Source organism: Ahaetulla prasina, chromosome 14 (assembly GCF_028640845.1).
Source record: "Ahaetulla prasina isolate Xishuangbanna chromosome 14, ASM2864084v1, whole genome shotgun sequence".
Lineage (NCBI taxonomy): Eukaryota > Metazoa > Chordata > Lepidosauria > Squamata > Colubridae > Ahaetulla > Ahaetulla prasina.
Window position 1 is genome coordinate 10,522,177 of NC_080552.1, and position 26,625 is coordinate 10,548,801.

The window sequence follows — 26,625 nt, forward strand, 5'->3', positions numbered from 1 at the left end:
TTGGCTCTTTTAAGACTTGTGGACTTCAACTCCCAGAGTTCCTCAGCCAGCACACCTAGCTGAGGAACTCTGGGAGTTGAAGTCCACAAGTCTTAAAAGAGCCAAGTTTGCAGATTCCTGCCTTAACCTAATGGATAAATCTGGCCTTCGGAGCTTTTTAACAACTTGCATTTTAGACCAGAAGTGGGAAGGTTTCTGAGGAATAAGGGCATACAACTCAGGTGAACAAATGTAGGACTGTAGATGATATCGAAGGAGAGTAGTAAGATCCAGGGGTGGGTTCTACTTTCCTTTACTACCGGTTCGCAACGGGACTGTGCGTGCTGCACATGCGCAGATTGCCTATGACGACATCCGGGTCGGTGAGTGGAGCCTCCCGCCGGTTTTACTACCGATTCTTGTGAACTGGTTCAAACCGGGGGGCAACCCACCATTGGTAAGGTCACAGATGGAAGCAATGCCATCTTTTTTGCCTTTCCGTTTTTCTTTAATAAAAACCAGAAACTTCTGAAAAACCATCGGGATCTGAACAGTGCCTTGGTGCCAGTAAAACTAATGAATGGAACATTTAATTTCTGCTAAAGGGAAAACTGCCAGTGTCAATATACTTCCAAACTTTTGACAACTCAGATTGTTCTGACTCAGCTGCAAAACTGTGTACAAATAAAATATTTGCACATGGAGAGATTTCTTCTGAGCATCGGCACAGTGTTTTCTTTTTTCTTTTTCAAAACCCACCAAAGGAGATGCATAGACGCAAACAAGCCAAGGAAAATACACTGATTCTCAATCATATCCTCGGGGGGCGCTGGCTTCAAAACAAGAACTCTCTAAGGACAAAGTTTAAGCCTTGTTAAAAAGCTAGCGTAATATAACAAAACATTATACAGCTCAGCTATGTTGACTGAATGATTTCGGGCTTGTTCTTTGACTCTTGACAGTAGAGTCTACCTACAGAGTGGTTTTTGAAATGCAGACAGCCACCAAGAGACAGTCAGTGTGATATGTGAGATGGCTCTTGAAAGGATTATTGAACTTTAGTCATAATTGCTAGCAATACCTATTCTATAGTAGATTTCCTTACATTCAACTCGTGATATTATATCTCTGACGCATGCACTTAAAGTACTTGTCATGTCAAATTCTTCTCTATTGTCCATTATCATGGCTGTTTCCTGGGCGTCCTTTATCTTAGCCCTGTGTTGAAACCATTGGTAAATTACCTGACCATAGTCTTCCCTCATTTGGCACCCATCAAGTGTTCTGGATTCAATGCTGGCTGAGGAGTTTTAAATCCTAATGCATCTAAAGGGCAGCATCTTGATGAAGGCCATTTTACAAATTTGCAAGAATGCAGTTCTTGCTTTCTTAGCAAAACAGTTTATAGTTGAAGTCACTTTCCCATTATTGCATTTCCATTATTTCATTTCATATTCCTTATCTTCATTTAATACTTGGGATAGCAAAACGCTTTTGTTTGATAGTGCAACATTGTAACTTTACAGGAAAACAGATAGTGCTTATCCATTCAGAAATTCTGCAAGTCAGACTTATAGCATTCAATAAAAGTTAGCCTTTAATAATGAACATTCTTTACATTTTTTTACTTCTCCTTTAATTTCCTGTTCCACTTGTTTCTTCACTTCTTTCTTTTTTCATTTCCCGATCTTAAGCCCCGGAAAACAAATCCTTTTATTATATATTTAACAATAATTTGTTTTTCCACTCTGCTCATACAGATAGCTCTTCCTCCTCCAATTTATTCCCCACAACAACAAACCATCTGGTTGATTGGACAGAGAACATGGTTACTCTGATACCAGAAAGCTTCCATGTTGATGGGAAGGGAAAGAGAAAATTTTAAATTGTCCAATCTATCTCATGCTTTAACTGCCCACTTATATTGGCTCCCATTCCATTTTATGGAGTTGCATATAATTTATTGATCTATAGCGTTACACCAGAAAACAGAAATGAAAACAAATCTGTGCGATTGCTAGAGAGCAGCATAAACTACGAAACCTACCAGCACTAGCATTTCAAACCAGCTTTGTCTTAATTTCTTCAGCATTAGTTCAGTTTACAGAAAGATAACAGATTATCTTATCAGCGGTTAACAAGAAGTTTATTTTTCTCCACACATTCCTGTTATTTCAAAGTTGTCTTGTGGGCACTATCAGAATACTGAACTCCCTATTTCAAATTCCTTCTCATTAATCAACTCAAACTGGCAAACCACAAATAGCATTATTCCAGCTTTCAAATGTTTAACGTAGCACTGATACACGTGGCTAATCTTTTGTAGTACAGCGCTTTGCTTTTTGCAAAAACAGGTAGCAGCATATTATGAGCCTCTACATACAAAACACACAAATTAGAAATGTCACATCAACAACCACAGCCCTTGCTTCTGTCTCTGAATATTTTTCAAAACCAATGGAACAATCTAACCATATACTAAAACTCTTTTGTGTCTGTAGCCTTTAATTGGGAGAAATGGTACATCATCGGGCAAAATGTTTTCAACCAGGGCACCTCAAAATGGATTTTACAGAATGTATCCAAAATCTAGGACCTAGGGTTCCTTGTGGAACTGAAATTTTGTAAAAACATTTTGTAAATGATGTCATTTTGTAAAACATTTCATGACACAGACATGACCATAAAGCATTTTATGACATAATACAACATGTCATCAAACATTTTCTATGACCAACTGCTATAGTGCTATAGTAACTCTACAGTTCAACATGGGCTATTTTCAAGGCAGAAGATATCTGAATATCTCCCTGAATTTTAAAGAATTGTTCAAGTGAAGCCAAGTACATTAAAAGCTCTGCCGCTGTTGAAGGCATTGAAGAATCTGATAAGGAAATACCTCTGAAATGATGACCCAACAGGTCACGGAATCATCTAGTACAACATACTAGATGACATAGCGATACATCTAGAATGATGTTTCTTAAAAGATCCCTGCGTATCTTTCAAGACCCTCTCCGGGGTCTGTGAAACCCTAATTATTGGCCACCTGGTGTTGAAAAACACAACCATATTAAAATCCCCACCAAACAATTGTGAGAAGCGGTAGCAGCAGCGAGTGCATCCATTTTAATCCTTCATACAGTGAATATCGACAATGATTAACTGATGCAAAGGAAAGTGTCGAAAGACCTTGGTAGCTCAGGGTTGAAATGAGGATTCCTTGGTACTCCCTAAGCTTTGGTCGTTTTCTTGCAGGTAAAACATCATCAGTGGTAGACAATGATGATGTCGCCTAGTTTGGGTCATGAAACATTTGCAAGAAAACCATCCAAGTCAGAGAAAACCAAGCACTCTATCAAAAGGAAAGCTCTTTTGGGGCGCTGCCTTAAAACGTAAGGTAAAGGTTCCCCTCGCACATATGTGCTAGTCGCTCCCGACTCTAGGGGGCGGTGCTCATCTCCATATCTAAGCCGAAGGGTCAGCGCTGTTTAATGACAATTCCGTGTGGTCATTACCTTCCCACTAAAGGTGGTCCCTATTTTCCGACTTGCATTTTTTACCTGCTTTCGAACCGCTGGGTTGGCAGAAGCTGGGACAAGGAACGGGAGCTCACCCCGTGATGCAGCGCTAGGGATTCGAACCGCCGACCTTTCTGATCGACAAGCTCAGCGTCTTAGCCACTGAGCCACCGTGTCCCCTGCCTTAAAAAGCGAGAATGTGGATCTAAAGGGATCAAAGCGCAAGGAGGAAGAGAGCCGTTACCTTCCTGAATTTGAAGGGTGTCCATCCCAAAGGAGGGTTCAAAGTCTTCTGAAAGGAGGCCAAGAGAGAGAGTTCTTCCGCTCCAGCTGCTCTGCAAAGAATGTCGGCTGCACCCCGATTATTTTCTCTCCTCTTTTTTTTTTGGTGGTGGTGATGGTGGGGGAGGGGGGAAGACGTCCTGCCGCTCAGTTCTGGCCCAAAGGCCCCCCCCCACTTCCACCTGCAGCAACAACACAAGAGCTTTGAGTTAAGGCCGCGGCTCCACATTTATTTTATTCAGAATATTTATATAGCCGCCTACTGGCTGACAGCCACTCTTCCCCCCCCCTCAGGGCCAACAGCTGCCAGCCAAGCAGGAGCCTAACCTGGCAAAATACCCCCCCCCACTTTCCCTCCCCTTCCCAGACCAGCTTCTCCTGCTGAGGGATTACTGGATAAGCAATAATTAGCAGAAGCCCCCCCTCCCCTTTTCGATTGGGAATGGGAATTGGGAGTCCTTCCCCTCTGGAAGGCCGAGTTGTGGTGGGGGGGAAGGGTTGGCTCGATGAGGCGAAGCTGAGGCTCCCCGGGGTGGCCCCGTCTTGCGGGACAGGTTAGGCCGGGTCAGGCCTGGCTTCTTGCCTGACTTCTCCCCCCCCCTCCCAACCACCACCCCCGGGCCTTCCCCCACCTCGTTTGGGAAGTCCCGGGCCTTCACACACGGCGAGTGGGCCCGGAGAGCGAGGAGGCGATTTAGGTTGCTGATGGAAACCAACCCCCGACAGGGTGAGGGGCGCCGCTTATTACGAACCCGCCGCCGCCGCCCCCCCCCACTCCGGAACTACAGTTGGCGAGGCGGAGAGCAAGGCCCCGTTGCCCCTAGTTACGAGGGAGGCGCTTTCGCGCGCCGGGAGGTTTGTCCCTTCTCGCGCCCTGTACACCCCCTCCCCTCCCCCAGCCGCCCGCTGCGCTCACCGGCCCGTGCCGCCCGCGCTCCGGCCTCCCTTGGCCTGGTCCTCCTCCTCTTCCTGCGGCCGCCCGCCGTCGCTCTTCCCACCAGCTGCGCCCCCCTCACCCGCCAGCCAACCAACCAACCAGCCTAACCCTGCCCGCCCCGCCAAGATGCCTTCTCTCTTCGGAGCTCCCGCGTCACGTGCCAGGGGTGGGCCGAAGCAGCCCCGCGCGCGCAAGGGAGGACGGGGAGAGGAAAAGGAAAGGGAAGGGAAAAAAAAAAGCGAGCGAGCGCGTCACGTGACGCCAACACCGCCTTCCAGGCGCGCGGGGAGGGAAAGCGGGGGGGGGAAGGACGGCGTTGGGTCACGTGGGAAAGGGGCGCCCCGCGGACGCCGCGCCCCGCATCACGTGCAGGGGCCCGGCCTATCGGGGCTCCCCTCTCTGCCTTTCCCCCCCCCCGCACTTCTCCCTCCCTCCCGGCCCCCCCCTTCGCTGTTCTTCCTAGCCGTCGCTGCCTGAGGGAGAAGAAGAAGGAGGAGGAGGAGGAGCGGGCGGTGCGCGAGCCGGCCGCGGAGGAGGTGGAGGCGGCGTGAGGGAGGCGAAGCCGCGGCCGAGTGACCGAACCGGAGGGGGGGGGTCTCGAGTGGGCCGTTTGGGCTCGAGGAGGGTGTGGCGGCCGAGGCGCAGCGACGGTGCCGGCTGGGTCGGGAAGATGGCGGCGGCGGTGGCGGCAGCGGCGGCGGCGGCGCCGCCTGTGAACCTGCGGCTGGGAGACTTGGTGTGGTGAGTGGCGGCCGAGGGGGCGACGCCGAGCCCGAGGAAGAGAGAAGAAGAAAGAAGGGCCGGGCAGGGCGGGGCCGCTGGGCCTGATGAGGGAGGAGGGCGGGGCGGGCCGAGCCCTTCAAAAAAAGGGTGTTGTGGGGTGGGGGGGAAACAAACCGCCGATAAAGCCGTGGAGACCGGAGCGGCGGCTCGGACCGGCCGGGGTGGAGCTGCGAGGCGGACGGTGAGCTTTGGCGAGAGGGGACTGAGGTGGGCGGGGGGTGGCGGGGGGGGAGTAAAGGAGACCCTTAGTAGCCCTCTCGGCCCCCGACCCCTCCCGGGTTGGAGCGAGGAAGACGCGGGTGCCCAGCTGGCTCTTCTCCGGCCGCTTCGCAGGGAGCCTCGGGCTCCGGGGTGGCAGCCAGCCCCGAAGACTTGAGGTGGGGGGGCGGGGGAGAAGAGAACCAGCCGGGTGGGGTGGAGGGAAGAGCGATGCCTGGGCCGAGGCGAAGCGTTGGAGCCGCGTAGGAAGCACCCGCAGCAGCAGCAACAGCAACGGCTACGTCTCCCTGCGGGGGCCCTTCGTGGGCAGCCAAACGGAGGAGGGGGACGAGAAGCCCCTTCTCGGTTAAAAAAAAAAGTGTGGGAGGGTTTTTTGCGCCTTCGTTACTCGCAATTCGACCTGCCCAACTTGCCCTAAAGTCGCCCCCTCTCCTCCCCCATCCCAACAGCGCTTTGCCGCCTTCAACTCGCTGCGTTTGAAAATGGTAAAGGAAGAAAGAAGCCGGGTTAAATTTATTGGTCAGCAAGTTCAACTTGAGATGCACTTTCTGTTTCTTGGCTGTCGAGGCTGGACCCCTTTTGCAAAGGGAGGATGATAATCGTCGTCATAATACAGATTTGCTCCGTGGAGAGAAAGAATGTGGCCAGGGTACTCCTTGCGATTCCTATAATTATAGAGTAGTTGGTGTTGAAGCAAAAGGAGGAGGAGGAGGAGGAGCGGGCGGTGCGCGAGCCGGCCGCGGAGGAGGTGGAGGCGGCGTGAGGGAGGCGAAGCCGCGGCCGAGTGACCGAACCGGAGGGGAGGGTCTCGAGTGGGCCGTTTGGGCTCGAGGAGGGTGTGGCGGCCGAGGCGCAGCGACGGTGCCGGCTGGGTCGGGAAGGTGGCGGCGGCGGTGGCGGCAGCGGCGGCGGCGGCGCCGCCTGTGAACCTGCGGCTGGGAGACTTGGTGTGGTGAGTGGCGGCCGAGGGGCGACGCCGAGCCCGAGGAAGAGAGAAGAAGAAAGAAGGGCCGGGCAGGGCGGGGCCGCTGGGCCTGATGAGGGAGGAGGGCGGGGCGGGCCGAGCCCTTCAAAAAGGGTGTTGTGGGGTGGGGAAACAAACCGCCGATAAAGCCGTGGAGACCGGAGCGGCGGCTCGGACCGGCCGGGGTGGAGCTGCGAGGCGGACGGTGAGCTTTGGCGAGAGGGACTGAGGTGGGCGGGGGTGGCGGTGGGGAGTAAAGGAGACCCTTAGTAGCCCTCTCGGCCCCCGACCCCTCCCGGGTTGGAGCGAGGAAGACGCGGGTGCCCAGCTGGCTCTTCTTCGGCCGCTTCGCAGGGAGCCTCGGGCTCCGGGGTGGCAGCCAGCCCCGAAGACTTGAGGTGGGGGGGCGGGGGAGAAGAGAACCAGCCGGGTGGGGTGGAGGGAAGAGCGATGCTTGGGCCGAGGCGAAGCGTTGGAGCCGCGTAGGAAGCACCCACAGCAGCAGCAACGGCTACGTCTCCCTGCGGGGGCCCTTCGTGGGCAGCCAAACGGAGGAGGGGGACGAGAAGCCCCTTCTCGGTTAAAAAAAAAAGTGTGGGAGGGTTTTTTGCGCCTTCGTTACTCGCAATTCGACCTGCCCAACTTGCCCTAAAAAGTCGCCCCCCCTCTCCTCCCCCCCCCATCCCAACAGCGCTTTGCCGCCTTCAACTCGCTGCGTTTGAAAATGGTAAAGGAAGAAAGAAGCCGGGTTAAATTTATTGGTCAGCAAGTTCAACTTGAGATGCACTTTCTGTTTCTTGGCTGTCGAGGCTGGACCCCTTTTGCAAAGGGAGGATGATAATCGTCGTCATAATACAGATTTGCTCCGTGGAGAGAAAGAATGTGGCCAGGGTACTCCTTGCGATTCCTATAATTATAGAGTAGTTGGTGTTGAAGCAAAGAGGAGGAGGACGAGGGACAGAGGCTCAGCGCAATAGGCCAGGCCTTGCATGCAAAAGGAATTAGGAGTCTTTAATTTCTGGGCATTTCTTAGTAGGTGAATAGAATAGAATAGAATGAATAGAATTCTCTATTGGCCAAGTGTGATTGAACTTGGTGCAGAAGTTCTCAGAGAATTGGTGCAGAAAATCTCAGTGTACATACAAACAACAACAAAGCCATAGACTCCTGCGGAAACTTTTATGGGGACAGCTTGGCTTCTGTAAGAATGCCCAGCAAAATTGGATAATGTCTGGTAGTCTTTTCCCCACCCAAGGTGTCTGCTGTGTGGATTTCAGTTCCCAGATTCCTGTGCCATGGATAGGAGGAATTCTGGGAGTTGACATCTCTCATTTGAAATGCAACAAGGAGGTCAGGAAGAGCTGGTCTGAAGCTATAAGGTTCCTAAGTGGCTTAATCAAGGGATAATTTATTTTAACTAAATTTATGGATGGAGGCTCTGGGAGCTGTTCTTTGCTATCTTATTACCTTCATCTAAAACAAAATTGTTTTGTGGGTGTTCAGTTTATAAAAAATATTCTGTTTGATTTATAAGGCTTCCAAATAAATCCCATGAGTTGAGTGGACTTGCTTCTGTGTAAAATGACATAGGATTGTTTCCACGGACCAGTAAACCTTGCAGACTCTTGTTCTTCTTTACCAGCAGTTTTATAATGCAACAACTGTACAGGGAGATACACTTTGTTTCTTGGTAAGTGGGCTTGTTAGGAATTACAAGATTAGAGTGAAAGTTGTCCTTGAAATTAAACATTCCTTAATGGGATGCATGGTTTATATTTGTCCTGATTCTCCATGATTGCAAGACATTGCTGGTTAAGGGCTATGTAAGGCATAGGTTTCTACTGTCAAATTCTGCTACTAGCTGACCCATAATTATGTGCCAGTTGAGAATTTTTGGAACTTGTAAAACTTATCTTTAAATGTGTGGCATCAATGAATTGAGCTGTACTATTCTTGGGCAGTTGGAGTGTTTTCATTGTATAATGCCCATAATAATGAGAGGTGTTTACAATTTAATAATAGCTACCTATGATATAAGAGGAAACCACAATTACCAACTGAATGGAGTGGGTTTAGGGAGTATGAAAGTGTAACCTTGAATGTTACTCATTAGATGTTTCAGATGATGAAAGTGTTTATACAGCAGCCTCTGTTGTATTTATGAAGGTTTTTTTTATTTCTGGAGAGATATTGAAAACTCTTGATAAATTTGAATTGTCAAATTTAAGTGTCATTGTCAACGAAGACTACACTTAAAAAGTTGTTTTTTCCTACCTCTTCAGACATGTGACACATGTGGTAGAACTAACAGTTTAACATTACAATTAGAAGATAATCTAAATACATTAAATGAGTGTAAAGCTAAGCATCCTACCCTTTGCATTTTAGGACTGGCATTATTGGATTGAATATTTATTTAATATTGATAATATTGATTTCTTAATGGCTTGGAAAGAGCTTTTGGCACCTTTTACCCAATTTCCCTTGATGTGATAATTCTGAACTCTGTTATCAACATAACTCTCCCTGCCCTGCTAGCATCTATTAATAAACAAGTGAAAATGTTCAGCAAAGATTCAAGGCTAAATTGGTAAAATCATCTATAGCTTTGCAGATCCATGTCTCTAGCATACTATAGGGATATCATTTTGGTAGCTGGTTATAGTTTACAGTCCTCTTAAGTAATGTAGTAGGTATGTTTCTGGGGAAGGGAAAAATGTACAGCAAGATACTGAAAAATCAGAGAAAAATACAAGCATTTGAAACTGCTCTTAGTGCAGGTAGTCCTGAGGTTGTCTGTAATTGGGATCATACATTGTGATGGTTGTAAAGCAAGCCAGCATGTCAGTTGACATGATAATGTGATTTTTTTTTTGCAGTGGTCATAAAGAGAATGCTGAGACTGATGTACAGGTTGTCCTCGACTTACAACAGTTCAACTGCATTGAAAAAAGTGACTTATGACTGTTTTTCACCCTTATGACCGTTGCAGCATCCCCATGGTCACGTGCTTTACATTTGGATGTTTGATGACTGACTTGCATTTATGATAGTTGTAGTGTCCCGGAGTCATGTGATCCCCTTTTACGACCTTCTGACAAGCAAAGTCAATGGGGAATCCAGATTCACTGAATAACCATGTTTCTAATTTAAGAACTGCAGTGATTCACTTGACAAAAGTGGCGAGGAAAGTCGTAAAATGGGACAAAACTCGCTTAACAGATTTCTCACTTAGCAACATAAATTTTGGGCTCAAGTCAAGGACTACCTGTACTATGCTTGATTAAGCTTAGTGATATATCTTAGGGCTGTATATTTCAAAAATTCGATTTAGAAGTACTTTGTCTCTTTCGCCAGCACGGTCCCTTTCTCTCCACATTAAAGTAGCCTACTTTTTCAGGCTCCTGTGCAAATCTGAGAAAAGAGTGCTACTTTTTATCTGTGATAAATATTTCAATGCCTTATAGATCTCGATGGTCGTTTTGAATCCTTGGGGGCATCAAAAAGGTTAAAAATAGTTTCAAGCCATTGAACTTTATAAAGCTATTAGATGGATAAATTCTGCTTTTATGTAGTCTAACAAAGTAGCTTAAGCAAAGGCTCCTAGTGGGTTTTTGGGATGCCTGTGACGTCCTCCTTGTTCCTGTGTGTCTATGGAGATTCTCATTCATCCAGGTCACAGTTGTCTCAAAGGTGCTCCCCCCCCCCCTTTCAAAAGGCAACTGGACTGTTTTTATTTGAGGAAGAAGATGTTTCGCTTCTTATCCAAGAAGCTTCATCAGTTACAATTGGATGGGGAGCGGGGGATGAAAGGATAAGTACTGTCAGTTGAGACTGTATGGTTCTTTGGAAGCAATTTGGTAACAGTGCAAAAGTTACAGCATCATCAATTTTTTGTAATTTCTATGCCCAGTTTGAGTGAAAAGTCATCTAATTCAGTATACTTTAAAAAAAAAAACATACCGTGTCCCCTTTTCCATGACTTTGTGCGTTTGGATATTACCCTTTAATGTGAATTCCAATTATTGGACATTTTGCTCTATTTTCGTAGAGTTGCTTTTAGGAAGGAAAGTGTTAAATCTGAATTAGTACTGGTAGAAGTTAGAGTAGGCCGTTGGTTTTACCAAAAGATACTATTTTAATCTGAAAAGTAGGGCATTGAAAGAGCAGTTGCTCTCAGTTCTGACAGTCCACAAGCCATGCAGTAATAATTTTAACTAAAAGACTCGTGAAAGAAATTAAGAAGGATCATTGAGACTTGCCAAGTTGAGTTTTAATTTTGCAGACTGCTATATTATTTGTTTTACACACATCTGGAACGCCAAACAGTGACACTAGTTTCTAGTTTGCCCCTACTGAGTAAGTTGGAAGCATTACAAAGGTCGATAGTTCTCTGCAGAAGCTGGTCTTTGTTTTTAATAGCAGATAGGCAGTATGAAGAATATAAAACTTTTTTGCCATTTGTGAAAGCATTTTGCACCCAAGAAATTATTAGGTTGGATAAGCCTGGACTTAAGAGTCCATTTTGTGGATTCATTTTGTGTTTTCATAAAAGAATATTGTCCTGTAACCACACTTGGTTTCACTAGATAGCTCTTCAATTTCTTTTATAATAGAACTGTATAGGGGAGGGATATTGATGAACTGCTGCTGGTTTTAATAGTGTTTGACTGACTTCTGGTTTTTCTGTAGGGGGAAGCTGGGGCGGTATCCTCCTTGGCCAGGAAAGGTAAGTTCTTCAACCTAGATTCTAATCTGTTCTTTATCTTCTGGTTCTCTTGTATATTCAAACTGTCTAAAATTTTCTTTTTGTTTCAGCGTAAGCATTTTGGCAGGTTTCGAAACGGATTAGGCTCAGCGACTTAGTTTTTATCTTAGTTTCGACTGAACAAGTTTTCCCCTACTATTTGTTTATAGGGGCTTTGTTTAATAAAGAGCTGACTTCAAGGTAGCAGACAGAAAAATAAATCCCTTGAATGCACAGGAACCTTAATAAATATATAATATATTATAACTCTAGTTCTGTTTTTCAAACATGAAGTTTAGATCTGAGTTACGTCCACGAGACGAGCCATAATTTTACTTTGTGATAAATTTAGAACCGCTGGGAGGTAGAGACAAATCTATTTCCAATGAATACTGTTCATCAGAAGGAGAGGCAGGGGCAGGAGAGAGGAGGGACAGGAGAGGAGGCAGGGACAGGAGAGAGCAGGGACTGTTAAGTTAGCAATCAATTGTCCACCCAAGTTATTTAGCAGAGCGAGCATACGGAACATTATTTCAAGGTGCTCAGCTTTCCTGTTAGGCTTCTTGATCTTGTAATTGCTAGTTCTCCTGCCAGAAAGCATGCTCTGCACACTAACTCATAATTTAGCTTTTAAATCTCCTATAGTGCTGCTCCAAATCCTTATTTCCATCTCTGCCCAGTTCCAGCATGGTGGTATTTTGAAAACTTAAGATAAAAACGATTAGTGTATCCATGGTTATGATTCTATCATACAAGTATTGAGTGGGAACTTGTGCTCTGCACCTTAATCCCTTTGTAGATTTTCCATTGTTCTCTTTATTGCTACAGCATGAGTTCTGAGTAATGCTTTTCCCTCAGAAAAAAATCAAAGTGATAGGCAATAAATATTACCAATGCTTAGATTTACTGCTAGTCTGATGCACCTTTTATATTGGAATAAAAATGCTATCCTTAAAATAATCATAACCTTTCCCAGTGTTGCTTACTCAATACTTAATCAAGCATCATATAGATGGTCCTTACTTATCGACTGCTTGTTCAGTGACTATTCAAAGATACAGCAGCACTGAAATAGGTTTACAACCAGACCTTGAATTTACAGCTGTCACAATGTCCTTGTGGGTCACATGATTGCAATTCAAATATTTGGCAGCTGGCATATATTTATGACAATCGTAGCATCCCACAGTCATGTGATCACCATTGGTGAACTTCACAGCAAACTCAATGAGGAAGCTGGCAGGAAATCACAAGTTACAGGCACGTGATTTCACGCTTAATGACCATGGGTGATTTACTTTATAACCATGTTAGCTGGAGCTAACGTAAGTTGGGCTTGGTCATGTAATACTTCACTTTAAGATTGTGAATGATTGTTAGTCCCAATTGTGGTTGGTAAGTGAGGGCCACCTGTATGGCTTTTGTTTATGTAGCATCCAGACTTTTAAACAATAATTAATATTACATTGCGTTATGAGAAATCTAGTCATTATTGTAGCTGATTTATGAATTCTGACCCAATCGGTATGTTTCCATTTGCTAGGCCCCGTTATGGGAAATGCAACATTTGTCTTCAGCTAAATTAAGTCTTATGTCTTTTGTGAACTGCGCCGTGAAATTGCCATATTTAATCTATACCAGAAACACAAAATTGTTGAACACGACTTCACAATACATACCATATTTTTCGGAGTATAAGACGCTCGGGACTATAAGACACACTTATCTTTTTTGGTGAGGAAAAGCAAGAAAAAGAAATCTGCCTCCCAGAAATTTTGCCTCGTTACAGCAAATAGCCTGCTTTACTTTCATTTTCGTTTTTAGCATAGCTTGATTAGCACAAGAAAAAAAAAATCTGCTCCCAGTAATTTACCTCCTTGGATCCAATGATCAACATGCTAATTAGGCTGTGCTGAAGCTGAAATGGGCTGTTTCTTGATGCTTGCTGCAAGGAGGTAAATTACTGGGAGGCAGAGGCCAAAGGGTGGGAGCCAATCGGTGGGCGGGGCTACATTTGGTGTATAAGACGCACCTAAATTTTCACCCCCTTTTGGGGGGGTGGGGGAAGGTGCGTCTTATATTCTGAAAAATACGGTAAGTCCTGTTACATGCAGAAGTAATGGTCATAAAAGTCTTGTCTGCTGTTGCTTTGGGTAGTGGAGGTTTTTTAAGGTACATGACAACTGGACGCCCAAAAGGTGCATTTTGTGCCTAAAAATGTGTGTTTATACCTTCAGGTCAGCTTTTGATTCCTGGTGACTGCCTGGATTAGTTCCTGCAGTTTTCTTGGCAAAGTTTGCTAGAAGTGGTTTGCCATTGGCTTTTTCAAAGGGTTGAGAGAGAATGCTTAGTCCAAGGTCATCCAGCTGGCTTTGTACCTAGGGTGGCGCATGAAATTGCATTCTCTCTGTTTCTAGCCTGGCCCCTTAAACCTCTACTCTCAAAAACCTTAAAACATGAACCTTAAAACAAAGCCAGCACACGGAATAAACCGGAAGCCAGAATTCAGTTGAGGAGAAGGTTCCCATTAGCAAGTTTTGTTGCCTTCTGGGTTTGTGGAGCACCAGTGGAATCAGGAGCCTTTATCCTCCCTGCCTTTTATCTGTCTTTCTCCAGAGGTTTGCATGGGAGTCTCCTCCACAAAGAAGTAGGTAAGATTGGGAAAGATTGATTAGCCCAAAGTCATGCGGCAAATCTGCCGTCAAACAAGAATTTGAACCCGTACCACATTTCATATTATTGCACTATGTGACACTATGGCAAATATACAATTTTCACAAATGTTTAACCTTATTTCAGAACGGGGTCTTTCAAAGCACAGCAATTCTGCAGGGAATACTAGATGAACCTTGAGAAAAATGCAGTGTTATCTATCTTAACTGTTGCTGCTTTCCCCCATCCCCTCCTTTTTTTTTCTTTTTAAGATTGTTAACCCACCCAAGGACCTGAAGAAACCACGTGGGAAGAAGTGCTTCTTTGTGAAGTTTTTCGGAACTGAAGACCAGTATGTGACTCTCTCTCTCTATCTTTTTTTTTTCTTTTATCTGGAAGGGAAAACAAAGATTTTTTTTTAAAAAAACAAACACTTTGGAGCCTTTGTAGAGCCGCTCTTGCTCACATATTAGAATTTCACATCTTTCTGTTAAATTGTCTTAATCTCTCAGCCAGTAGAAAAAGATGCTTTAGAATCAGTGTTAAAGATGAGTAACTGAATCTGGCCCATGGATGGATTCCCACCCGTTGGCTAGGAGATAGCCATCCCAAAAAGGGCTTTTTTTTTTTTTTTTTTGGATGAAGTTAGAATTGGGGAGTTTTCTTCTGAAGGGAGGAAGACCTTTGACACAAGAAGGACAGATGAGATCATTTCCAGCCTCTTCTTTCTCATGGGATATGACTCCTTGTTTTAGATAATTTAAAAAAACAACAGTTGGGAAGAGTGATCAAGAATAGAGAAAGCAGGCCCCGTAAGCAAGATGGGATCCTCTCTTTTTTGCCTATGTGGAATGGAAAATAAACGTAGCAGAATAATAAGAATTCGATATAAATTGATTTCATTGGCATATTTGGAATAACATGTTTAGTGCAGTTTGTTCCATCATGGTTTGGACATCCCATTCTTGAACAACCAAGGATCTAATAAGTGATCAGGGAACTTTTTTTTTTCCTGGAGAGCTGGGAATTTTATAAGATGGGATTTGGGGCAGTTGATGAATATTTAATTTAGAATGACTATAAATCCGAGAAAACATAGTTTTAAATTCTTCAACATAGGTGTGTGTTCAATAAAATTGTGAAAGTGAAACGAGGGGGGGGACTTTATTACTGTTTGGATTACAGTTTGATCTGTAGGTTCAGCTCTTAGGATACTATAGTGTTAAATATTATTTCTAGTGAGCCAGATTACTCGATAATCTGGTGCTGTAAAGTAGTTTCATTTGTTCACAGCTTGTTAAGCCTTTGAAAGGCTGTTCAGCATGCTATATAACACTTTTTAAATGGAGCGTTCATTCTCTCTCTCACTTCAAAATGGGGGCTGTGTCTGAAATGCTGTTCAGTACCAGCACAGATCAGTGAACAGATTGCAGCCGAAAGGGTCAGTCTCTCCAAGGAAATCGTGCACGGCTCAGAATTCAACTTGGAAAAATCTTATCACTTGCTGTGGAAGATCAGCGAAAATGTGGAGGTCTGGAAAATTAATGAATCAACTCCTGCTTTAAGGAGAGCTTTATACGCCCTGCTGTTTTAGTGGGCGTAAAATATAGCAAATGGGAATTAAAATTCCAAAAACAAAAACGGATTTCTAGCTTCCACAGCAAATATACGTTGATTGAAATTTAGAAGCCAGGAATATCACTACAGGTAGTCCTCTCTGTTTACAACAATTCATTTAGTGACCGTTTAGAGCAGGGGTGTCAAACTTGTGACGTATTGGGACTTTTTTTCCCCTTCACTAAACTGGGCAGGGCCAGGACCAGCCCGCGGGCCGCGAGTTTGAAATCCCTGGTTTAGAGGTACAAAACAACACTGAAAAAAGTGACATCTGACCATTTTTCACACAGCCGTTGCAGCATCCCCATGGTCATGTGACCAAAATTCAGATGCTTGATAATTCGATTGCAATGTCCTGTGGTGGTGGTGGGGGGGGAAGGTCACATGATCTCCTTTTGCGACCTTCTGCTAAGCAAAAGCCAACAGGGAAGCCAGATTCACTTAACAACGGTGTTACTAACTCAACAAGTGCAACGATTCGCTTAACAACCGTGGCAAGAAAAGCTTGTAAAATGGAGCACAAACTCAATTTAACCCCTGTCTCACTTAGCCATGGCAATTTTGGGCGTCGATCGTGGTTGTAAGCCGAGGACTACCTGTATTGAAAAACAAGCACGTAGAAAAACAGATTAAGAAGCCTGGATGATGTCTTGGTTGCTTTGCTAAAACTGCAAAGGCAGGAGGCTTTGGGAGCATCTGTTAACTGAAGGAAGCTGCACAGTAGACCTCTCCCTTCCCCAAGGAAGTTATTTTATTTTATTTATTTTTTTATTTTTCAAATTTATATACCGCCCTATCTCCCTAAGGACTCAGGGCGGTTCACAGGCAGTTAAAATACATATAAATACAGATTAAAAAACAACAATTAAAAAACTTATTCTATTGCCGAATTTAAAAAACAATATAAATAATAAAAAAAACCTTAAAACCAATAACTTTAAAATCTAATCCAGTCCCGCAGATGAATAAGTGTGTTTTAAGCTCATGACGAAAGGTTCGGAGGTCCGGAAGTTGACGAAGTCCTGGAGGAGTTCGTTCCAGAGGGTGGGAGCCCCACAGAAGGCCCTTCCTGGGTGTCGCCAGGCAGCACTGCCTAGCTGACGGCACCCTGAGGAGTCCCTCTCTGTGAGAGCGCACGGGTCGGTGAGAGGTATTTGGTAGCAGTAGGCGGTCCCGTAAATAGCCCGGCCCTATGCCATGGAGCGCTTTAAAGATTGTCACCAACACCTTGAAGCGCACCCGGAAGGCCACAGGTAGCCAGTGCAGTCTGCGCAGGATAGGTGTAACACGGGGGCCCCGAGGGGCTCCCTCTATCACCCGCGCAGCCGCGTTCTGGACCAACTGGAGCCTCCGGATGCTCCTCAAGGGAGCCCCATGTAGAGAGCATTGCAGTAATCCAGGCGAGGCGTCACGAGGCGTGGTGACCGTGCATAAGGCATCCCGGTCTAGAAAGGCGCAACGGGCCCACCAGGCGACCCTGGTGGAAAGCCCTCCTGGAGACGGCCGTCAAATGGTCTCCAAAAGACAGCCGTCCATCCAGGAGAACGCCCAGATTGCGCACCCTCTCCATCGGGGCCAGTGACTCGCCCCCAACAGTCAGCCGAGGACTCAGCTGACTGTACCGGGATGCCGGCATCCACAGCCACTCTGTCTTGGAGGATTGAGCTTGAGCCTGTTTCTCCCCATCCAGACCCGTCGGCTTCCAAACACCGGGACAGCACTTGATAGCTTCATTGGGGTGGCCCGGTGTGGAAAAGTACAGCTGGGTGTCATCAGCGTACAGCTGGTACCTCACACGAAGCCACTGATGATCTCACCCAGCGGCTTCATATAGATGTTGAACAGAAGGGCGAGAATCGACCCCGCGGCACCCCACAAGTGAGGCGCCTCGGGGCCGACCTCTGCCCCCCTGTCAACACCGTCTGCGACCGGTCGGAGAGATAGGAGGAGAACCACCGATAAACGGTGCCTCCACTCCCAATCCTCCAACCGGCGCAGCAGGATACCATGGTCGATGGTATCGAAAGCCGCTGAGAGGTCTAATAGGACCAGGACAGAGGAACAACCCCTATCCCTGGCCCTCCAGGGATCATCCACCAACGCAACCAAAGCCGTCTCCGTGCTGTAGCCGGGCCGGAAACCGGACTGGAACGGGTCTAGATAGACAGTTTCATCCAGGTGCAGAAACTGATATGCCACCATACTCTCTACACCCTTCGCGCGGCGAAGGTTGGAGACCGGACGATAATTACCTAAGACAGCCGGGTCCAGGGAGGGCTTCTTGAGGAGGGGCCTCACCACCGCCTCTTTCAAGGCGGAAGAAAGTTGGCTTTCTTCCATTCCTACTAGTCTCCATTTCGGCACTACAGCTTTGATAATGGAGCCAGCACACGTGCTGCAAGTCTTTATTTGTGTATCTGCTAGATACCTGATTAATACCTGATCAATATTTCTCTCTCTGGTTTGCATGGCACAGAAGCAAGCTCGTATCCTAAAGAAGGGCCAAACGGCTTATTGATATTTTTGGGGGGCTTGGAAATGCAGCAGAAGAAAGGCTGGGCTTAGTTTCAGTTAATCAATGCTATAAATTTCCCCGGGGCTACATTTCATCTTTGCCGCAATTCCAATTTCCTGAAATGCCCTCGACCCAGTTCTGCATGATGATGAGATACCCTTCCACTAGGACTTCTAGGAAACAAAATCATACCTGCTTAGCTACCTAGCGGAGTTTGATCCTTCCCCACACACTCAACTATGTTTTGAGCACATATTGAAGTGGTCCTATTTCTCTTTTTGCTCGTGAATACTGCAGGGATTTGAAAAGAGGTATGTCAGCTCAGGTTAATATATCCTTGCGCTAAATAATCCTATTCTTTGCTCATGGTCCTTCAGTGCCATCAGGAGGTCTCCTTTCCCTGCACATGGCCCCAAGTAAAAGTAAATGAACATTATGGGTTATGTTGTTACAGCAGCAGTCCCCAATTTTTGTGGCTTGGCTGCCTGGCTGTTGTGGGGAGAAGGGAACTGGGCCACGTGAGTGGCATGCCGGTACACATATTCAGCCCTTGCATGGCTGGCCAGTGACTCGCCCCAACAGTCAGCCGAGGACTCAGCTGACTGTACCGGGATGCCGCATCCACAGCCACTCAGTCTTGGAGGATTGAGCTTGAGCCTGTTTCTCCCCATCCAGACCCGTCGGCTTCCAAACACCGGGACAGCACTTGATAGCTTCATTGGGGTGGCCCGTGTGGAAAAGTACAGCTGGGTGTCATCAGCGTACAGCTGGTACCTCACACCGAAGCCACTGATGATCTCACCCAGCGGCTTCATATAGATGTTGAACAGAAGGGGCGAGAGAATCGACCCCCGCGGGACCCCCCAAGTGGGGGGCCGCGGGGGCGGCCTCTGCCCCTGTCAACACCGTCTGCGACCGGTCGGAGAGATAGGAGGAGAACCACCGATAAACGGTGCCTCCCACTCCCAATCCTCCAACCGCGCAGCAGGATACCATGGTCGATGGTATCGAAAGCCGCTGAGAGGTCTAATAGGACCAGGACAGAGGAACAACCCCTATCCCTGGCCCTCCAGAGATCATCCACCAACGCGACCAAAGCCGTCTCCGTGCTGTAGCCGGGCCGGAAACCGGACTGGAACGGGTCTAGATAGACAGTTTCATCCAGGTGCAGGGGAAACTGATATGCCACCATACTCTCTACAACCTTCGCCGCGAAGCGAAGGTTGGAGACCGGACGATAATTACCTAAGACAGCCGGGTCCAGGGAGGGCTTCTTGAGGAGGGGCCTCACCACCGCCTCTTTCAAGGCGGAAGAAAGTTGGCTTTCTTCCATTCCTACTAGTCTCCATTTCGGCACTACAGCTTTGATAATGGAGCCAGCACACGTGCTGCAGGTCTTTATTTGTGTATCTGCTAGATACCTGATTAATACCTGATCAATATTTCTCTCTCTGGTTTGCATGGCACAGAAGCAAGTTCGTATCCTAAAGAAGGGCCAAACGGCTTATTGATATTTTTGGGGGGCTTGGAAATGCAGCAGAAGAAAGGCTGGGCTTAGTTTCAGTTAATCAATGCTATAAATTTCCCCGGGGCTACATTTCATCTTTGCCGCAATTCCAATTTCCTGAAATGCCCTCGACCCAGTTCTGCATGATGATGAGATACCGTTCCACTAGGACTTCTAGGAAACAAAATCATACCTGCTTAGCTACCTAGCGGAGTTTGATCCTTCCCCACACACTCAACTATGTTTTGAGCACATATTGAAGTGGTCCTATTTCTCTTTTTGCTCGTGAATACTGCAGGGATTTGAAAAGAGGTATGTCAGCTCAGGTTAATATATCCTTGCGCTAAATAATCCTATTCTTTGCTCATGGTCCTTCAGTGCCATCAGGAGGTCTCCTTTCCCTGCACATGGCCCCAAGTAAAAGTAAATGAACATTATGGGTTATGTTGTTACAGCAGCAGTCCCCAATTTTTGTGGCTTGGCTGCCTGGCTGTTGTGGGGAGAAGGGAACTGGGCCACGTGAGTGGCATGCCGGTACACATATTCAGCCCTTGCGTGGCTGGCTGGTGCGCATAAGTGCAGCTCGACTTGCATGTACGATGGACCGGCATGCCCACTTGACTCACCCAAGTTGAGCTGCACGCATTCCGGCCAGCCACTTGCATGACCCAATTCCAAGTAAGCCATGGCCCAGAGGTTGGGGACCCCTGTATTAAGGTGATACAGCCGTTGTCGCATATTCTGAATCGGTGTTGAAGCTTCAGAGGGTATAACATGAATTGTTAAGTAGATGTATAAACTAACAGTAAGATGGAAATGTCTTCAGGGACTATTGGTGTGATCATTAAGTCACAGAAGAAAATTTTGTTTATACCTTCTCTGTGAATGAATGTCTGATACTAATTCTGTTTTAGTGAAAAGTTTTCCTTTGATTTCACTGCCAAAATAACAACTCTTGACTATACAAAGGCTCTAGGGAATATAGGTAGACCTTGACAACAGTTACAACAGCACTGAAAAAATTGTCTTGGACCATCTTTCCACATTTATGACTGTTGCAGCATCCCCATGGTCACATGATCTGGCTCATATTTATGACGGTTGCAATATCCCAGGTCATGTGATCCGCTTTTGTGACCTGACAAGCAAAGTCAATGGAGAATCCAAATTCACTTAACCACGTTACTAACTTAATAAATACAATGATTCCCTTAACAACCATGGCAAGAAAGGTCATAAAATGGGGCAAACTCAGCAAATGTTTCACTTAGTAACAGAAAATTTGGGCTCAATTGTGGTCGTAGCTTGAGGACTACATGTATCTGTACCACAAAACAAGCAGGAACAGGAGAGGAAGCGGAGCCTCAACTGAAAAAATGAACAGTGATTATCCCTAAATCTTGTTTTAAAAATGAAGCAGGAAAAAAAAAGGATTTACAATTTAGAAAGTATGAGGGATAATGACATGTCAGTTTTATTTGCCCCAGGCAAATTCCATTCCTGAGGATGAGGCTTATTGCATACAGCATCATACAATCACATTATGATAATGGGGTGCCCGCCATATGTCTGGGTCAGCTTTGGCAGTGACCTTGTGGAGAAAGGAGGGAAGGTTTTGATAGGGGGCAGAAACATAGATTTTTTTTTAAAAAAAGAGAGAGATGCCATTGTAGCTGAAAGTGATCATTTTGTTCTTTTGACTACGAACAATGTGGTTCTGATTTCTTTTCACTAGCGCTTGGATTAAAGTAGAGCAGCTGAAACCTTACCATGCCCACAAAGAAGAAATGATCAAAATTAACAAAGGCAAGAGGTTCCAACAAGCTGTGGATGCTGTGGAAGAATTCCTCAAGAAAGGAAAAGGCAAGGACCAGGTAGGTGGTCCTTCAGGGAGTGGTGGCAACCCGCCCTGTTCTTTGGAGCCACGGATGAGGGTGAGCTGTTCGCACGACCGTTCTGCTTCCTTCTCCGAAAGGGATTGCATGTTTTGCCTCCAGGGTTGTGGCTAGAGGATCACAGTTTAGGATCACAGTTGCCGCCTTTGAAAGGTTGTTCATTTTCACCGCCTTGGATTGGTTTGGCTAAAAAGAGATCAAAGGGTCACTTGATCCTAGAGCACTTGGAGGTGTATATCTGCTGTGCACTCTGGAATTGGGACCTGGTTCTTCTTCAAAAAGAGCTCCCGGTGTTAGAGCGCGAGGCTGTACTTTGAGCTTCTTCTTGTTCTCTTGTTTCAGTAGCTTAAACCTGTTAATTTTGATTTGATTTGATTTGATTTTTTAATTTGGGGCCTTTGGCGCGCTTCAGACACCTGGCCAGACACCTCTCGGGTTTGGTGAGTGTGGGGAAATGAAACCGCTGCCAGCTGATGCCCCGTCTTTTCCTCATCCTTCTGTTCTGTGATCTCTCAGGCGTCTTCTCATAACTCCGCTGAAGAGAAGAACCGGCGTAATTCCAGTGAAGAGAGGGGGAAGCAGTCAGTGGGAGAGGAGAAACACAAAGCGGGGTTGTCAGAAAGGAAGCCGAAAAAACGAGCGTCTTCCGTGTCCTCTGAGCGAGGCTCGAAACCCCCCCTGAAGAGAATGTACAAGCAAAGCCCCCGGAAGCGAGGGCGCCCACCCAAAGACGAGAAGGTTTGTGTTTTGCCGCGCATTCCTTCCCGTGCTCCTGTGAGCTTGTCCAGATGGAGCGTAGTCCTAGCAGCCATCCAGATGACTTCATTGTTGTGACCGTTTGGAAAATTGCATGTCTTTTAACCGTTTGGGAACCTACCGCCTTAATATCTATTCAGAGTCGTAATTAACTTGTATTAGCCGACCCTTGTGCGTTACTATGCCTGAAATGTTCTGGGACTTGTTAAAAGTCCAACGAGTGACATCGGGCCCTCCATCTTGCCCCACACCAGCGGAGGAAATGGCAACGGAAAGTTTTTTACCTTTGGTAGTTCCAGAGCACCTTCTGTTAACATTTCCATCTCATTTGTGTGTCTGATCCATCTCCAACTACATCAGGACAAGTGGCTTAAATTGTAGTGTGATAAGATGAAGAAACACTCCAGAAGTGAATGATTCCACCAGAAGACATCAATTCCTCATATTTTCTTGCCAATATTGGAGCTTTCTCCTCTCCCGTGTTGTGGTGTGACTCATCCTTGGACATTTAGAGTTCACTTGTAGAACCGTTTGCCTCTCGTCTCCTCTCCAAGATTTCGAACCTCTAGCTGGTGACCTTCTCAATGTAGTTGTAAACAACAAGTGAATAATGCTAGAATATACGTTCTTTACCGGGTGAGGAACCTGAAGGTCGTTATGAAACAGAGCAACCAAGATATACTAGAATTTCATACCACATGTCCACAATCAAACTGTGTGCGACTCCTATCTTCCACTGCCTTTTTTTCAATTCACAATTGTGAATCTGCTTCTTCTGATTTTGGATTTAAATGCTGACAACTTTCAGAGGCCATCTAATATCTTGCTGGTGACAGACAAGGTTTCTGTCTTTACAGCAGGGTTTTGAGTTCTGCAGTTTTCTTCATTGGGGCTTGCATTTTGGTGATACATTTTGGGTTTTCTTTTAACCTTAGAATTTGTTTATTTATTATGAGGTTTATCAGTGGTATTCTTTGCTTTGGAATTGTGAATGAAGCTTTTAGAGTTTAATGTGGAAGAACAGAAACCTGCCAAAGATTGAGTAACTAGTGGCTAGGTTTGTTTCGTTTTTAACAATGTTAACAGTAACCCATCTTATCTTCAAGGATGGTGAAGATGGTGATTTTGAGAGCTTTTGCCTGAATTTCTTTTCCAAAATGAAAAGGGTGGTGGAGAAATTGACGTGAAAGTCTTTAGCATTCTGGGAAATGAATAAAATGGCCTCATCTTCCTTTCTCGCTTCAGCGCCAAGATCTCTTTTATAAGGCATTCAGTCATGCATATCCTAGATTCCATTAGTCTCTGTCTTGTGATGCCTTCGTAATCTGCTTTCTTGACGCTTCTCCTCATATTCAGCTGTCACCCCTGCATAACTTCCTGCTTTGAGATGTTGTGGAAGGACATTTTCAAACTCCATTGTATGAAAGAAAACCTTATATGAATCCTGGTTGTAGAGAAGAAAACGCCTGGAATGCATAAAAGATAATTAGAGGTAGAGGTTGATGGTAATGGCAGCAGTGGCTGTTAGCAGTTCTGGTTCCTGAGTTGTCTTGGTAACAAAAATTGCCTAGGTTGTGGTTGTTGGATCTCATAGAGTGGCATAATATTGAAAATGGGTTTCAAAGGCTGGTAGAAAATATGTCATTAAGAGTTCAGGCAAATAGCCTTTTGCTTGTAAAATAATGGACCTAGAGGTATGTAAGAACAGAGGCCAGATGTCTGGATTTGTTATATTGCTGTTATTGCTTATTCCTAACTGATAGGAATGCTCTGTGTATATTCCTCCTAAAATTTGAAATAATGCAGACTAGCCGCCTGCAACTTCGGCTGCCAGATGCACCTGTTTCAACTCCTGGAATTCTCGGCATGGTATTGCTGAAGTGGCTGGAAAATGTAGAGCATTGAAAGCCACAAATCCAGAAAACAGGCAGGTGGGGAAAAATTGCTAGAGAATAAAAAGTTGCTCCCACTAGATTTTGAAAAGGAATTTATTTTATTGCTTTTCAGTCCTTCAAATCATTCTGTCTCCAGTGCATAGCATGTTTTCGAAGTAAGATGATTAGAGCAGGGGTCTCCAAGCTTGGCCACTTTAAAACTTGTGGACTTCAACTCCCAGAACCCCCCAGCCAGCAAAGTCCGCAAATCTTAAAGTGGCCAAGCTTGGAGACCCCTGGATTAGAGCATAACCAAAATAGCAGGCAATTCAATTTAAGGAAAATGCCTGGCAAAATGAAAAAATAAATAAATAGTGGACAAAGTTGTTAAGTAATCTGGATGCCAAAAGCTTTGACCCATTTTTCAGTGTTTCCAACAAGCGGAAGATTTGTGAGGTGAAAACTATATCCCAAACTACAGAGATAATGATTGGGCCCCATTAGGAAGAAGAGTAATTCTGGAGCTAGGGTAGAAGACGTTCAAGCTGGTTCTTTTGTGCTCCCAATATATCTATTATATTTTTCTCCAAGGCAGCTGGGCAGGGGAAATTATATAAAATGCCATCCATCTTAAGGGCTCAAATTAAACCCAACATGAAAATTAAATGAAATTTACCAGCGCCACGTATGTTTTAGCGGTGTTAAAAACTGGATCTATAGCAGCTTACGTTGCACTGTTTTCAGCGAATACAGTTTAAACAGTGCTGGCTTAGGATAGCCATAAAATGAATTTAAGTACTGCGTTTAAGAAAGGGGAAAGAAGGACATTGCATATGAATTCATGGGCAGCCACTTAAGATATATCTCTGTAGCTTCCTGGCACCACATGGGCTTACTCCTTATGCTTGCTTCTGTTTAAATAAGAGGAATGGAAACTGCTGACTTGTATCTCTCTCTCAGCTTTGTTTCCAGCTTATTGCAGTAGGTAATAATTGTAGCCCCCTCCAGTTTTCTTCTGGATGAAAATAAAAGAAGATTGTGGTTCTCATGCATTTGTGTAGATGTCATGAAAGAAAGACGCTGCTCTAGATGATTTTGCTCAGAGAGTAGGCTCTTTAAGGGCTCTTTGGGAAGTATAAAAGGGGGGTGGGAATCTGTTTCGTTAAATAACATTTTCTTCCAATTTAACTGCTTCCCAAGATGGAATGTGTATACAGATTTGGGGATTCTACAGATGGTACTCACCATTGGTCTATATTCTCCACAGGACACGACAATTCCTGAGTCAAGCACAGTGAAGAAAATGATGACCGGCACCATGGCTGGCTTTAAGTGGCCACAGAGTGTAAGCGAGGTGATTTAATTCTTTGCATATTCCTCAGAAGAAGCAACAATTCAGCTCTTGGTGTAATGTGTGTGTGAGAGAGAGAGGGTGGGGTGGGAGGGAGAGAGAAAGAACGAATATATTCAAGCAATACAGGTAGTCCTTCTCTTACAACAGTGGTCACCAGCTGGTGGTCCATAAGAAAATTTTGGTGGTCCACAGAAAAATTATTTGCATTTTTCATATTGCACTAAATTAGAGGTCCTCAGACTACAGCCCCTGTGCCAGAAATTTGGAATGAACATTTGTGTTGCTGCAGAGTCTTCCCCTTTGGGGTCTTTTTGTGTGGGTCAGAGAGGGGCAGAAATTCTGCCTTGGGGTTTGCTTCGGCCTCCTGGTGCAGGGCTTTGAGCAAAGGCTGGAGGGAAGCGCTGCTGGTGGCGAAGAGCCAGAGGGCCTTGTTCCTGTGGGACTGCATCATGGCCTGGAACTGGCTGACCATCTCAGCCTGCTGAGCCTCCAGGTGCCGGTACCTGACCTTGGACTCCTGCAATCTTCCTTCTGCTTGGAAAGCTTATGCTCCTAGTCCTCAGTGAGATGCTTGTGCTGAGCCTCCTTCTCGGCCAGATCCAATTTGAACGGAGCTGTTTTGCCAACTCTTTCTCATGGTGGCTGCTTAGCTCCAACAACTACTTCCTGTTGGGGCCCTAAGGAGCCTGGGTGGGCAGGTGAGGAGTGGCTGGGAGGGGAGGATGAGTAGACGCCAGTGAGGCACCCCTCCACGTGAGTGACATCAAGTTGACCACACCCACCCAGGCACATGACCACCTAGCCACGCCCACCCAGCCGATCATTAGGCAGATCATATTAGTGGTCCATGGGGTTTAAAATTGTTAAGTTAGTGGTCCCTGAGGTCCGAAAAGGTCTTACAACAGTTCATTTAGTGACCATTCAAAGCTACACTGAAAAAAGTGACTTATGACCGTTTCAATCACAACGGTTCACACAATCCCATGATAAAAATTTAGGCACTTGGCAACTGGTTCGTATTTA

At 45.8% G+C, this 26,625-nt stretch overlaps 2 protein-coding genes across 10 annotated transcripts in view; one reads left to right on the forward strand and one right to left on the reverse strand.

Annotated features, from left to right (window-relative positions):
* Positions 1-4,879, reverse strand: part of UBN1 (ubinuclein 1) — a 44,773-nt gene extending 39,894 nt beyond the window's left edge. Inside the window, exons 1-2 of one of the 3 annotated variants that reach the window (XM_058157000.1) lie at positions 4,699-4,879; positions 3,745-3,964 (exon numbers count right to left, since the gene is read on the reverse strand). The gene's annotated coding sequence lies outside the window, so the exon portion shown is untranslated. Of the gene's footprint in view, positions 1-3,744; positions 3,965-4,414; positions 4,535-4,698 lie in introns of those variants that run through there. The other 2 variants (XM_058156998.1, XM_058156999.1) reach the window with 2 other exon arrangements.
* Positions 4,880-5,177: 298 nt separating this feature from the next.
* Positions 5,178-26,625, forward strand: part of GLYR1 (glyoxylate reductase 1 homolog) — a 42,443-nt gene continuing 20,995 nt past the window's right edge. Inside the window, exons 1-6 of one of the 7 annotated variants that reach the window (XM_058157006.1) lie at positions 5,178-5,460; positions 11,378-11,414; positions 14,357-14,436; positions 21,459-21,597; positions 22,135-22,356; positions 25,516-25,593. In XM_058157006.1, coding sequence (XP_058012989.1) covers positions 5,390-5,460; positions 11,378-11,414; positions 14,357-14,436; positions 21,459-21,597; positions 22,135-22,356; positions 25,516-25,593 — 627 coding nt within the window. In that variant the 5' untranslated portion in view covers positions 5,178-5,389. Of the gene's footprint in view, positions 5,461-6,520; positions 6,674-11,377; positions 11,415-14,356; positions 14,437-21,458; positions 21,598-22,134; positions 22,357-25,515; positions 25,603-26,625 lie in introns of those variants that run through there. The other 6 variants (XM_058157005.1, XM_058157004.1, XM_058157003.1 and 3 more) reach the window with 6 other exon arrangements.